Source organism: Nilaparvata lugens, chromosome 9 (assembly GCF_014356525.2).
Source record: "Nilaparvata lugens isolate BPH chromosome 9, ASM1435652v1, whole genome shotgun sequence".
Taxonomy (NCBI): Eukaryota; Metazoa; Arthropoda; class Insecta; order Hemiptera; family Delphacidae; genus Nilaparvata; species Nilaparvata lugens.
In genome coordinates this window covers 37,027,611-37,043,002 of record NC_052512.1, presented here as the reverse complement: position 1 = coordinate 37,043,002, position 15,392 = coordinate 37,027,611, and the positions used below count along the sequence as shown (strand labels likewise).

The following is a 15,392-nucleotide window of genomic DNA, read 5'->3' as shown; positions in this document are numbered from 1 at the left end:
AATAGTTTAACATAACTGAATAACTTTCCTGTTTCATCTACAATTATTTAAACTTCAGAAAAATTGGAGTAGCAACAATAAATTATTCATTCAACTCCAAACCAAAATATTGACAGTTAACACGTTCACAGAATGAATTATTAAGTATAGACTCAGAAAAATTGATCTAGTATTATTAGAGTAAGTTATGAAAAATTTAATTTTTTAGAAAATTTGAATTCCAGAGATTTAAATATCTCTAGACAGCAGAGTGGCGCAGTTGTGTGCCTGCACTTTTTTAAAGATGATAAAGAAGACAATTTTGAATAAAATTTAGAATTTAGAAATAGGCCGACACATCTAGAAAATACCTGAGTCTATGCCTAATTCATGCAGGTGAACGGGCTAGAGTCAAGAAAACTTCAATTAATCTTGCCATGCCTGATTTAATAGGTTTATACTATAGAATAACACTACAATTTGAAATAATAGAAAAATACAAACAGCTTCAATAAACATTGGCAGCTAAAATCGAACAACAGAAACAACAATATCATGTTACTTGTTGACATTCTTCATCTGATTCGGGGGCGCATTACTATCCCCGTTTAGATAGCAATACGTCACAAAACCAAACAAGATCAGTCATAAAATAACCAATCAATTTCAACATGAAATTACTCAAGAAAGAAAAAAACCCGTTGAACCCAAATTTCGTCGATAGTAACCCATATAACCCATTTCATAATAATTTTGAATCCCCACTTTTGATTGACATTCTCGAATGAACCTTTGTTTCACTACACTGCACTTTCGTTGGTCTGTACGTTGCTTTATCGTCGGGGTTACAGTACCTTGTTTTTGGCGGTGAGCTTTTACCGGTTGAATTTGGCTTGACGGCGACGTCCTCTTACGTCCCTAGACCTGTCGTCTGAACGGGTGTCTTGAAGCGGTGTTACATAAAGTTGCGGAACCAAAGGGGTGGTAGTACAAGAAGTTGGTTTGGGAACACACATGAACCGCTGTAAATAAATGTATTACAGCATTAATTTCTAACTCTTCCTACAATTCATCAAAAGCTAAAACAGGAGTTATCTATTGATTACAATTAATTAAATTCTCTCATTCTTTGAATCCTCATTTATATAGATTTTTATCTTTAAACTACTGATTCTTTTTATCAGAATTAATGGATCTTTCTTCACAAATAATTCAAATTGGAATGATGCTAACTTATATGATATTTTTCGTTTGGTTTGCGAAATCAAATATAATTTTTCATATAGTAGCTCGACTAGTATTGTTGGAAACTTGTGCGCCAGCCAACATTTATTTTATTTATTATTTATGAACTTTAGGACGCAATCCAAGTGTAAATAACGGGCATTCGCCCAAAACTGCTCAGAACCTTAATTAAAAATGAACATTCCAGAGTTTATGATTTGATTTACCTTTAATTAAATAAAATTAGTAGACACATAGAAAATAATTTAAATTGTATTAAAATTTGAACATTCATTAATATTAATTTCCTGGAGAAGAAAAACTTTCTTCTTCATCTATTAAGATTTCTATCATAAAAAATTTACTAAATCATTCAAAAGCCTTAATGACATAAGAAAACAGAGTCTGAAAAATATAAATTAAAAAATGTCATAAACTCAATATGAACATAATCTTAAAAGTTTAATTCCAATTTAAAGGCTATCTTCCTGACTTTCAGCAATACTCTACGATAATATATCTCCAGAAACAATAACTCAAATGTAACGTAACTGAAAACTTTCTATACTTCTGTAGAAAAAAAATTTATAATTATCTTCCATCACTAATAAAATCAAAAGGATTATTCTCAATCAATATTATTAACTTGAAAAATAACAGGCTTAATTAATTCAATACTCTTATGGAAGTTTCAATCAATTAAATTCCCTAAATTATATTTTAACCTTATTTTACGTACCTTAGCGGTTATTTGAAGAAACAATTATTCCTACATGATGAAGAAACACAATTAAACCTTTCAGGACATGGCACTACTAGAAAATTTAAACTTTAATAAAAATAAAACTAACTAATGATATAAACTTGTAAACTTGCCCAAAAAGGGCGAAACATAATGACTACATCTTTACTCTCGTAGTGCTCCTAGCAAAGTGTCCTCCGAAACGTAATCTGGTCTCTCGACTGGGGAATCCCCACTACTGTATTAGAAACAGGTCTCCTATTGGGCGAATGGAATCAATTTGACCAATCGTCGCGTGGCTTCTACAGCCTTTGGACCAAATAGTAACTGCAAAATCGGTAGTTTGTTATAATTTCAATGCTTGCTGTTTTCCAACTTATCGCATTTTATGTCGCGACAAGAAGGCTAAGTTTTAGAGATAATTCCATAATCTACATTCCTCGACGACTCGGAGCCACAATTTTTAAATATCTATCATGGGAAACTCGAAGTCATGGCCGTTCATAATAGAGAGAGAAAATAATTTATTTCGCTAACTCACTTACAATAATGGCTCTAGTCTATTGCGTATTAAATTTACTATTATAACTTGGGAAAAGGCCTGAATTAAAGAGAGTGCCCGGCACACTCCCCTTCCTTCCGGTGTGAAACACGCAAAAAGAAATCTAATCAGGATATGTTACCATAGAGGCATTCTGTATGATTTGGAGAGTCGAATTTCTGGATTGATAGTAGGATCCAATTTGAAGCGGGCCCTCTTCAAAAGAAATCTCTTTAATCATTCCGAAATTCAGCAAAATGTATAACTAATTGAGATTTGTGGCAAGAGTCTTTAAATCTGTGGCAAGAGTCAGGACAAAACAATATGGACGTGTCCACCTTTCATGTATGTCTGTATAATTATAAAATTTAGTTTGTGAAACTTTTTATATTGTTATATATTTAAATTTTGAATCTTTTATACATTATTTTTTATGTTTGTTACTCTTTTCAAATTATATAATTGAACTAATTTAAATTCATCCATGCTCATATTCTATTGATTAATTACTATCCTTTTATCCTCTAGCCCCTATATATTGTAATATTAACATTTTCAAATTGTATTCTGATACCTGTAAAGTATAAAACTACAAAAATGTAATAGAAAAATATATGTAAAAGGTGATACATATCTGATAGGTATATAATATGTACATTGTTCACATATCTGAAACTTACTGTCAAACTATCCTTGTGAAAGGAATATTGAGCAGTTTTCATAATTTTCACTAACCTTTTTATAATCATCACATCTCTTTGGAGACTTCTTTTTCCTAATATAACTATTATTTAGAACGTTTGCATATTTAAACAAGAAACTTGCTTAAAAATCCACTTTTATTCATTTTTAATTTGGTTTAATGATTTCCTTTTTTCTAGTCTCTGTACATCATCACATATGATGAGAGTGAGGAGAGAGAAGAAGGAGATGTATAGGAGAAGAAGCTTAACATGAAGTATGAAATTGTAAATAATGTACCAGAGATATTATTCTATTATAATTGAGAGTATGAAATTGTAAGTAATACTGTATCGAAAATATTAGTTGTCATTTTATTATAATTTTTATTCAACTTGGTCCAACAGAATATTATTTCATGTATGTCTGTATAATAAGTATAGAATTTAGTTTGTGAAACTTTTTATATTTTTGTTATATATTGGAATTTTGAATCTTTTATACATTATTTTTTATGTTGTTACTCTTTTCAAATTATATAATTGAACTAATTTAAATCATCCATGCTCATATTCTATTGATTAATTACTATCCTTTTATCCTCTAGCCCCTATATATTGTAATATTACATTTCAAATTGTATTCTGATACCTGTAAAGTATAAAAATAAAAAAATGTAATAGAAAAATATATGTAAAAGATGATACATATCTGATAGGTATATAATATGTACATTGTTTACATATCTGGTACATACCTGATCTATATCAGTTATGTATCAGATAGGTAGAAATGTCCACTTTAGTGATATGTACCAAGTGAGTATCAGTAATACATATCAGTTATATTTCACTGATATGTAACTGATACTATCAATGAAACATAGCATTATGTATCACTGATACAAAACCGACATGTATCAATGAAATGTTTCAGTTACATATCACTGATACTTGTTTGGTACATATCACAAAAGCGGACATTTCTACCTAACTGATAAATAAGGATATGTAATGATACCTATCAGATACATAACCGTGCTGTGTGGGCAGGGGGCGGAGCCCCTGGCCAGACGGATATGGTGAGCGAATCGAGCCTGACGGCTCATTCATTATTAATTAACAAATAGTTTTATCTTAATTATGAAACTCCATTATGAAATAATTGAAGAAATATAATTTCTGCCTTATAAAATATTATTGATTATTTTAAACTAGAATGAACAGTTAATATTACATCAATATACCTGTATCATAGAATGTCTAGTCATTGACAAGACAAAGGATTGGCAACGTTGTTCTACTATCTTCCTCCACTGCCATTATAATATAACGTGGACCTCACTATAGGAGTCTACATTCTCCACCACATCACACTACATCATCACCAACCCTCACTCCTCCTACTCTGCCTTCTCCTCCTCTTCTGCCTCACCATCATCCACCTTCAACTCCTCCTCCTCCTACTCACAATCCTGCATCTTGTTCCTTCTTATTCACTGGAGCAATGAATTCACAGATTTCATGAAAAATGCAAATCTCCCCAGATTTGGATGATATTCGGGCTATGGACGGATGTGACAAAAATAAAACTGGTTATCAAGTATTACTGTATTTGACGTTTTTTGACTAAACAATGGTGTTCGTAGAATGGGAATAAAGGAAAACAGATTTCTATCAATCAATTTCATTGAACACATTCCATCAAAAATATTCATCGAATATAATCAACAATATTAGAAATACAACAATGATATTAATACAATCAGTCTTTTTTTTTTTCTGAAAATAACTTCAGTTATATTTCTTTGTTCACAATTTTTCTCAACATTACAGTAAATTCATTCAATTCAACAAATTAAATGAAACAATACACAAAATTTCAAATACATCAATAACATTTCAGTCTTGATTTTCTATTGTGACCTATTGAGGTCCACGTCATAATGGCAGTGTTTAATAGGCGATTGTATTGCTATCCTTGTCTAAAAGCGGTGACAAAGCGGATAGCGCTATCTCTTTCTCACTTTGCTCTGTTGCCAGATCATTCTTTAACAATGTAGAAATATAATTAATTGACAAAATATTTCATCTAAAATTTGAAAAATCATTATGAATTCATTGGGGAATGTAATTTCTTGCTTCATAGAATACAATTGATCATTTAGAACGAGAATGATCAGTTCATATTACATCAATATACTGGTGTCAGTGACCGTCTGTAGGAGGCATTGACAAGACAGAAGATCGACAACGTTGTTTTTCTATCTTTCTTCACTGCCATTATAACGTGGACCCTACTACAGGAGATCTATCTTCAATAACAATTATGTTTATCAATTAAACAATAAACAAGATTCCAAATACATCAACGACATGGACCATCAGTCTTGAGAATTATTATTGTGACCTTTGACATCTATCTTCGAATCTTATAATTCTGTTTAACTTTCACAATAAATTTATCAATTGTAACACATAATTTCATCAGCAAAATCGATGTGTCATGTAACTAAATGAATCGACCAGATATACCTGTATATTGAGATTCACATCATACTGTCAGCAATGCTTGAGAGAAAACATCATTGCTTCCCATTAACACAATGCTGACAGAATTGAGGGAATTCCACTATAACATAGAGATGCTAGCTTATTAATGTTATAATTTGATAAGAAATTTCTGATCCACAAAGAATCCATTGAACGATGATATTATATAAAAAAATATATAAAAATATTTCAAATAAACTTACATAACACACAAGTAACAGTTAAAATCAGTCTTGATATTTCAATGGAATGTATCTCACAGATGTCATCCGATCATAATTATAATTCAATTGAAAATATATTCAGAGGAGGGAGAGAAATGTGTGACAGAAAGAAGGAGAGGAGAGCACGAGGAAAGGAGAGGAAATAATAGAAAAGAAGAATACAAAGAGGAAAGAGTATCACATCATTTATAACACATTATGTAACACTATCTTAGACATGAATAGAAACAATTCAGGTGTGTTGAATATTTTTGTTGATTCAGTATGTTAGGTTTCACGTTATAATTGGTGTTGAGAAAGATAGGATCAGTGTTGCCTCTGCCTTCCATAGAGGATAGCTGATTCCAATGAATCTGATGTAATACTGTTCATTCTTGTTTAAAATTATCTAATAATTTGTATTTGCCAATAACATATTATCATATTCTTCAATTATTAAATATAAATTTTTCATAATTGTGATTGAATATTCTGTTGAATAATATTTCTACATTGTTGAAAAACAATTTAGTTGCTGAGCTAGAAAAGAATAGCAATATCTGCTTTGGCAAATAATATAAAGGATAGCACTATCTGCTTTGTGGGAATAATAGACAAGGATAGCAACACTGATAATCAAATTTTGCCATTATAACGTGAACCTCACTGTAGAAACATTTCTATTCAAAAATACCATAAATTAAATGTGGAATGAAAAGTTTTGCAAATACCTACTGTGGTAGATTAATTTAGTTGTTAATCAAGTGTTATTCAATTCTTGGAGAATAATAATGAAAACACATTTAACTGATGCTTAACACTAAATGCTTCTACACACAAAACTAATAGAAAGAGAAGTATATGGAAACAGCAATAGAACACTTAAATATTATAATCAAGTCATCTACGCTATTATTCATATTGAATTATTTTTAATAATGTACCCTAATGCTACGTCAGTGCTTTAAAAATACTTTATGTGATACAGGATGTTATACTCCGCCTAGGTGATGATATAACAATGATTATACAAACAAAAATAGGTAATATCACAAAAGTCACCCCAATATGTAACATCCATAACAAATATGAAATTGTAACATGATAACATAGGGGACTATATACTTGAGCAGACTTATATGCCATTAACACGTACATTACATTTCATCAGCTGATGCCAAGCTTTTAATCTGTATCCTACTGTTTATTTACAAATACAGATTTAATAAGCATGACTACAAGTAGTATAAAAAGGTCGGTTCTAGCACACAAGTGTGCCAAAACAAACCTTCACCTCAAGTTCACCCAAGTAGACCAAACCTAACTCAAGGTCACCCAAGTCGACCAAACCTAACCTCAAGGTCACCCAAGTCGACCAAAACCTAACCTCAAGGTCACCCAAGTTGGCCAAACCTAACCTCAAGGTCACCAAAGTCAAAAAAAAAACAATAAATAATGAAAAATCAAAATTAAATAAAGATAAATAAAAGAACAAAAAAAACAATTAATAATGAAAAATCATAATTAAATAGAAATGAATAAAAATAAATTAGAATCAATTTCATGACCTTTGGGAGTGGTGGGAGACTGTTCGGCCAAACCTAACCTCAAGGTCACCCAAGTCGACCAAACCTAACCTCAAGGTCACCCAAGTCGACCAAACCTAACCTCAAGGTCACCAAAGTTGCCCAAACCTGAGAAAAAAAAATTAAAAAAAATTAAAAAAAAAAATAAATAGAAAAATAAAAAAAAGTGAATGATAAAACAGTAAATCAACATCATCAATATCGGTGCAGTTCTCTTAGGAAAATTCGATTTCCACTGACATTAAGTTCCCACGAGCGTGAAAGAAAACTTTTAAGTTTATGCTTGTTTAAGACTAGAGAATACTCATTGGGCAAGTTGATAACCTCTTTAAAGTCTCCTTCACTATCAATTATGTGTATGCAAATTTCACCACTATCAGGAAATGTGACATTGGTTACAGTATACCAATCGTAAGCCAAATGGTCAAAACCCCAATTTGCTTGTGGGTCTGCATCAATTGAAAATTCATTAAAGCTTGTGCAATCGAAATAAGCACTCATCTTATCAGTTCGAACGTTTCAAAGCAAATGACACCTTCTGTTGCTGCAATTCGACGCGTGCTATACTTTCCTTATCTAATGTGATGTCCAGCAATGCTTACCACTCGTTATAGATTTTCTTTTGGGGCTAATACAAACCCAGCATATTGACCAAGACCCATTTTCGATGTAATCAAATCTCCCACCTGTTCCTCAGTCAAATTATGTTGTTTAGCTTCTATCCAATTCATATTAAAACTAACTTTTGCGTAATTCCTTACAATATCGTAGGCCATTTTGTGAATGAATAATTTTAAATAATCTATAAAAGCGGGTGAACATTGCAGTCTCATCACAGTATCTTTTTCAGAATTTGTAATCAAGGTTGTTAGTTCATCATTAACCTTTTTAACAGCAAGATCCAATTCATCTTTCTTAATAAAATCTTTTAAATCAGTTTTTTGTGCATATTGCTCAGTAATTTGTTTAATCAGACTTCAATTATAGGTTCAATTAATGGCGAAAGAGATTTCCTATTGAATTCATCCGTTCGTTTTTCAAAATTAATAAGGCTTTTATGCTTGTCACTAATCACCTTTCGTAATGTCTTAATCGTTTCTATTAAATTCTCCTTCCTGTTATTTACTAAGCTATTTCCTCTCCTCTTCCTCCCCCTCCTCCTCCTACTCTTATGTGTTTTAGACAACATGACTGTACAAAGAATTAATCTCTACTGAGGGGAAAGTATCGTGTCCAGTGAATCCCGATATTTTCCTTCCTTTATAGTACATTCTTTTAAAATTGTAAGAAAGTTATGCGGTTTACGATTCCAAACTGTATGACAAAGTTTACTGAAATCTTTATAAGACATATCTCCTCCAACATGATCTCTGTGAATTAATTTGAGACTCAATAAATCCATCTTAAAAATAATAATCATATTTGCGTTATCTCTAGTGAAATGTTTCTGTGTGGCACCATAACTCTGAATTAAATATGCAGTATCAATATTACGATGACGACCCATTGTAAAATATTCTCTAATCTGTGGCACATTACTCAGTTGCAAGTCATCAAAAATTACCAAGCTATATTCAGGGATTCGGTTTGGATGGGGAATTTGACTCACATCATCTTTCATGTGAAATCCGATATTTTTCAAACCTGCAAATACCTGTTTTAAAAAGACATATTTTGGTTGATATAAACTTTTACTAAATAAGTAAATGTGCTTAAATTTTAAACCATTTTCAGCAAATACTAAATTAAATAAGAGATTTGTTTTTCCTCCAGCACTAGGAGAAATTATTAACATTCGCGCATTGTGAGGTAGCAGATTCCCATTTTTACAAAATGTAGGCTTTTCTTTATTTGTAATTAAGGTATCAAAGTTAACAATTGGTAATTGGCTCATGATTACAAACGTACAGAGCGTGATCTGATAAGCCACTGAACAATGACCGAGGTGATGATGATGTATAGAGAGGCGTTTCCCAGAGATTGGAATGCAGAGCAACACTCTCCACATCATCAGACAGATTATGGATTCTTATATTACGAAATGAGAACCAATTTTTTATGAGGAGCTAATATATTTTCAACAAATGTACATCATGATATTTACAATAGATTATTTACAATTGATTATTTTTCATCTAATAATTGATCTTTACTAATATAGCTAGGTTTAGAAAATCCAATCCATTTCACTAACAATCCTTTTTTATCACGTTTTAATATTTTTTCAATCAAATACACTTGTCTCTCCGTTTCGTTTAATTGCGTTTTTTTAATTTCTTCTGCATAAAACCGCCCACTAATTACTTCACCGTTTAGATCTCTCAGTGAGTAGGTTATAGGTTTGGAAGGAAATATAGAATGAATCACAAAATACTCTGCGCTCCAGTTTATGTTATAAGATTTATCGAAAAATAATCGTTTCTTCGAGATTCGCACGATATCGCCTAGCTTAAATTTTGGTTTTGAATTTTTCAATTTATATCGTCTATTGAATGCAGAATTCAATGACGATAAAACATGTGTACGATCTTTTTTCCCCACATCTTTAGGTTTCATTCTAATTGAACTGTGCACTGTAGCATTATAATTTTTAACTAAACTGTCTAGATTGGTTAACCAGTTTTTTGTTCCATGCTCAGTTAAATATCTATAAATTTTTGCTTTAAGTGTTCTAATCAGCCGTTCAACTATGGATGCTTTCTTATCGGTAAAAACATGGTAATGTTTAATACTATATTTATCTAATAATGCTTTAACTTTTGAATTGAAGAATTCTGTTCCCTGATCTGTTTGGAACAGCTTAATGCCCTTATTTTTAGAAATAATTGGTTGGAGAGCGTTAAATACAGATTGACTTGTCTTGTCTTTTAATGGTACACAATATGCAAATTTTGTAAAACAATTAATAACAACTAAGATATATTTATAACCCTTATTAAAACGTGATAAACTTATCATTTCAATAAGGTCTGCTTGAAGGAGATCTTTTTCACTTTTCAGTTCATACTTGCGAGTGGGATAGTTCACACGCGGCACGCTATGAAGCTCTAAAGCTAGCTTAGATCTAATAATATTCATGATATTTACAACAGACAAATCAAATTAGTGGTGTTGGATGATTGTCACAGCACATACTGATCAATCAGTTGAAGTGTTGAGACTATAATGACCGAAAGGGAGAGTATTCAGACCATCTTCTGCAATGTATCTTTTATCGTCATAAGGACTCAAACAAATTTTTGCACATTCGACCTGAAACATACTATGGTTATAGGATCTTAACATACTAAATTTTTCTACATGTACACTACGTTCAAACAATGATTTCTTATACAAATTAAAATTAAGTTTTCTACATTTAACCGATGACTTTACTCCTTTTGCTACGCATTTATTTACAACCTCGTCATCATTCTCATTACCAACTAAAAAGCTGTAAAGTTTCGATCTAAGACCTATAAATTTAGAGATCGGCCTTGAGCCCGTTTCATCCTTAAACTTACCTACAACTTTATTTCTTTCCATGGAAAAGCAAGGGTGGGTAGGTGGATAGTTAGAAGTATCGAAAAGGGTCAAATTATCTTTGATCAACTGATACACATCTTCGACTTTTAGGTTTAGAAGAAAACTGTCGGTGTCGGTCATACAGAGTTCTACGCGGTTCCAGGGTACGATTTTTTGTAATTTGCAATAAAAGAATTCGTACATATGGAATTTACTCAACTCCAGTACACTGAAGCCGGAATAGACAGGTTTGTTCATTTTAAGTTCCAACTTGCGAGAGAAAACCGCGATCACGTCCGGACTAATTATTTGCCAGCGTTTGCATAACGGATTTGAAATGTACTTGTCTAATCGTTTTTCGTCTGTAATAATTTTAACATTAATGTGTTTCCGAACTGATTGTATAGTCTTACCAAAACAAAGATTGCAACAGGCCTTAAAGAAGGATATTTCAAATTTATTTTTCGCGTTCTGTCTATTCCGGATATTGAAGTCGATGTAGCTTTTCAGCCAGGGAGATTGGGAAAAACTAATGACGCGATGCACTTTCAATAATTTCAAACCGAGCTGAAGGTAGAGTTTTAAATTGACATAGTGTACAATGTACTTTTCACGGTTAAAAAGTGTGTTCATGAGTTTTCTGGTCACTCCCTGACCGTTCTCATTTGTCTGATACTCGGACAGCAATTCCCGCGGGGGAGTTAAGTGTAGCGGCGCGAGAGGGAAGCTGGCATGTTTATCGTGTAAATCTTTCGGGTACTCGAGATCGCATTCAATTATGTAACCAGTTCCTGAATTGCTGTCCAAATTCGCGAAATCAAGTTTGGAAATTTCTTCCTCTGTGAGGAATTTGAAATTCCCAAAAGGGAGGGGTCTGCTCATAGCATCCGCGTAAAGAGAATTAGCATCCACGTAAAGGAGATAATTAGACGGTTTTGAGGGATCGTATGTCTCAGGTAGATGTTTATTATTCGCCTCACAATAACGTTTACCGATAAATGAGACCCCGCCTCTCATTCCCGCTTCGAACATGAGATGCATGTCCGGATCTGTAAGTAATTGCAATTCGACTTTAGTGTACTTCAACATGCAATTCCAGGTGAAGTCCGCGAGGGAAAGAAAATGGGTCACATCGAGGCCGTATGAGCTAAAAAGCGTAGACCTCATGGATTCAAATACTGTTGCTAATAGCATTACGTCCAAACATAAATAAAAATCGTGATATTCACCCAGATTTTTCAGCTTGAATGTTGAGAACACTCTTTGCGCATGCTCATATTCTTCGCGAGACAGAGGTGTATCAGTTAAGTCGTTATGAAAACATTCAATGGGAGGGAGCGATGTTTCCGCGAATTTTTCGGGACAGCTCATGTACGAGTAGGGATATACTCCTTTTTTCAACAAGAGCTGTCTGTGTTCGCGAGGTGGATCATGAAACACCGAAAATAATCTTTCGAACTTCTTTTCCATGTCTGTACTTTCTACCAAATTACTCACCAATACTTCCAAGGATTCAGACATAAACTTGTAGGAATCTAGAAATTTAATTTTGCCTACTGAAAGTGTCAAAAATCTTTCTGACGTATTTGCGATGCAGGAAATTTCTTTTTTACATTTACCGAGCGATTTCAGAATAAAATGCGAATCAAAACCGGAGAAATTATGGAAATAACACGAAATGTAATCTGGAGTACGCGCTGTTAAATTGCAAGAAACGTGTGCTGCACATAGGTAATTACCGGTTTCGTGCGCGTGGTGACGACATTTAATATCGGTTTCTGAGAACGGTTCAGCACAAAGCCCGCAGTTTACTGAATTTTGAAATTCGCGCTCTTCACTTTCGGACAAATGTTGCATCGGAATTTCACGTTTCATATCCTCATACAAAATTTCGCCAAGATCTGTAATTTCCTGAAGAAATTTCTCCATGATTTTTTCGTCTAAACTACTCGATCTATGGAGTACAGGTCCGTAGGCGATTTCTCCGTTTACATCTATAACAACGAAACAATACCCGCAAGGAATATGCCGCGCCGTTTTCTTGGTGTAACTACGTGTAATTTCATCAGAATCGGAATCATCATCATCATCATTATCAATATTCACAACGTATGTTTCTAAATCCGCGTAAATAGTGTACTTTTTCTTCAACGTCGCGCCTAGTTTCTTGAATTTAATTGTCTCTCCGCGTTTAGGATATGAAACGCGCTGAGATTCAAACTTGGAACAAAGTTCCATATGTTTCAACAAATTTGCTTTACCATCACAATTCTTAGATTTGTTTGATGTGAACCGGTGAAAACAGAAATTGCATACATGTACTTGACCGTTGCATTTTGAAAGGTGGGAGAAAAGACGCGATAGCCCGTTTTTCCCGTTCGCGGTGTTGATTAAACAATAATGTGTTTTTCCTGCATCGCCTTTCAACATTAAAAGATTAATTTGGTGTTTACGCGTGCGGAAAATGCTTGTACGGTAGGGAAAAAATTTTTTGTTGTCATACGCGATGACGTGAATTGCAATGTCCGGATTGAGTATTTCGAATTTCTTAATATCGCGTGTCGTCACCGGGAAATTTACACCTCGCATATTGAGTCTGTGAGCAAACTTGCTCAAATACTTTACAGTTAAGTCCGAGTTCCTTGGTTTCTGATGGAAATATGCGAGGACCGACCACAAAAAACATTTTTCGTCAGAAAGATTTTTGACATTTATAATACATTTTTTGTTTTTCAAAAACTGGGGTGTTTGAATGAAACTGGATGTGTATATAGGATTATATTTGATTACATTTACATCCAGTGATTCAATTTTCTTCAACACCCATCCAGACCCATGTCTTACGAAATTTTCGAAAGACATGATGATTTTTCTCACAGCCAAGAAAAAATGCTCATTAAAATCTTCATAGTTCTCAAGCACGTTCAGCGCTATGTTGGAGTAACTATGTAGATTTATTAGAGATGAAACAGACTCATCAACCTTGTCATCCAGCACCACTAATTTATACAATAAAACGTTAAGCACTATGTACCACTTAACATTTGCATCATACCGTGCCGCATGCTCCCTAATTATCTCGAACACTCGAGTTTTCGTCCTCTCAAGCACACTCTCAATGTCAATATCCTCGTCCTCAAAACTGATGCGATGGCGAACTGCGCTTGAATTGATCCCACGAAGTCTGCGTTCCCTCGGCATGATACTGAAAAAACAAAATGATCAGGATGACATAAGCAATAGTATGTGTAAAGGAATGTAATTCACAATCAGTTGTGAATTGACATTCACGATGTTATCACAAGGACAGATAATGTTACATGAAAGATTGAGATTATTAACATTCGATAAAAAATGGACAAAAACTAGTCAGAATTTGTCGGCAGAAAATATGGCGAAAGACGGTTTTGTATTCGCAAGTGAACCGGATATTGTACGCTGCGTATTTTGTTCAGTTTGTATAGGAGATTGGGAGCAAAATGATGTTGTAGCCAACGAACATGCAAAGTTTAGCCCAAATTGTAGAAGGAAAGGAAATATAACAATTGAAGATGAGAATTACGATAATAATATTCTACGATTATATGAAGAAAGATATTTATCATTTACTAATATGCCAGAAGATTTATCTGTACAAGGAGAGTGGTTTGAAAAACTAGCTCCACACCATCTACATTGTTACATTTGCAAACCATTAACTGATAGAGCAGACTATTTTGCAAGAAATGGTTATTTCTTACATAACTATCACTATCTACAATGTGTGTTTTGTAAATATATTATCGTTGAACCATTTGAAAAAGTAATGCATACACCGTTTTGTATATATTATGCTGATGAGTCTAAGACAAAAGACGCTCATCATACAGATGAGGCGAAAAAATCACAAGCATGCAGTATAATGTAGAAGGTTTTTTATCCTCCGAGGACAAACACTGTCCTCGGAGGAGAAAAACTGTGCTCGGAGCACAATTTTCCTCCTCGGAGGAGAAAACTTTAAGTAAAAATGAACTTACATGTGTTGATGGTGCGTGAATCTCCTCGAGTGTAGATAGCGGTCTATGGTAAGATAGCGGGTTACAGGTGTAGATAGCGGTCTATGGTATGATTGATTCCTCTCAGGTGTAGATACTGCTTATGAGTTGAGAGGTGAGAAAATGCTGTGAAAACAATGAAACCAAATATATATTATAAAGTACAATAAATTATCGCTAGAGTGTGCTTTTCATAATAATAATAAGCTAGAGCAAGCTAATCTGTTAGTAGTGATCTTGTCTTTGCTGATACAACATCAAGCTACTGTACTGAGATGGATCAGTGGAGTCTTCAGATTTGTGCGTTCAATTCATTATAGATAGACATTTTGAATACCATTCTGTT

The 15,392-nt window shown here is 33.3% G+C and overlaps 1 protein-coding gene across 1 annotated transcript in view; it reads right to left on the bottom strand.

Moving 5' to 3' along the window:
• LOC120352964 overlaps positions 1-15,083 on the bottom strand; it is a 39,684-nt gene extending 24,601 nt beyond the window's left edge. The window contains exons 1-2 of the mRNA XM_039435325.1: positions 15,029-15,083; positions 13,906-14,217 (exon numbers count right to left, since the gene is read on the bottom strand). Coding sequence (XP_039291259.1) covers positions 13,906-14,213 — 308 coding nt within the window. The 5' untranslated portion in view covers positions 14,214-14,217; positions 15,029-15,083. The remainder of the gene's footprint in view (positions 1-13,905; positions 14,218-15,028) is intronic.
• Positions 15,084-15,392: the final 309 nt, after the last annotated feature.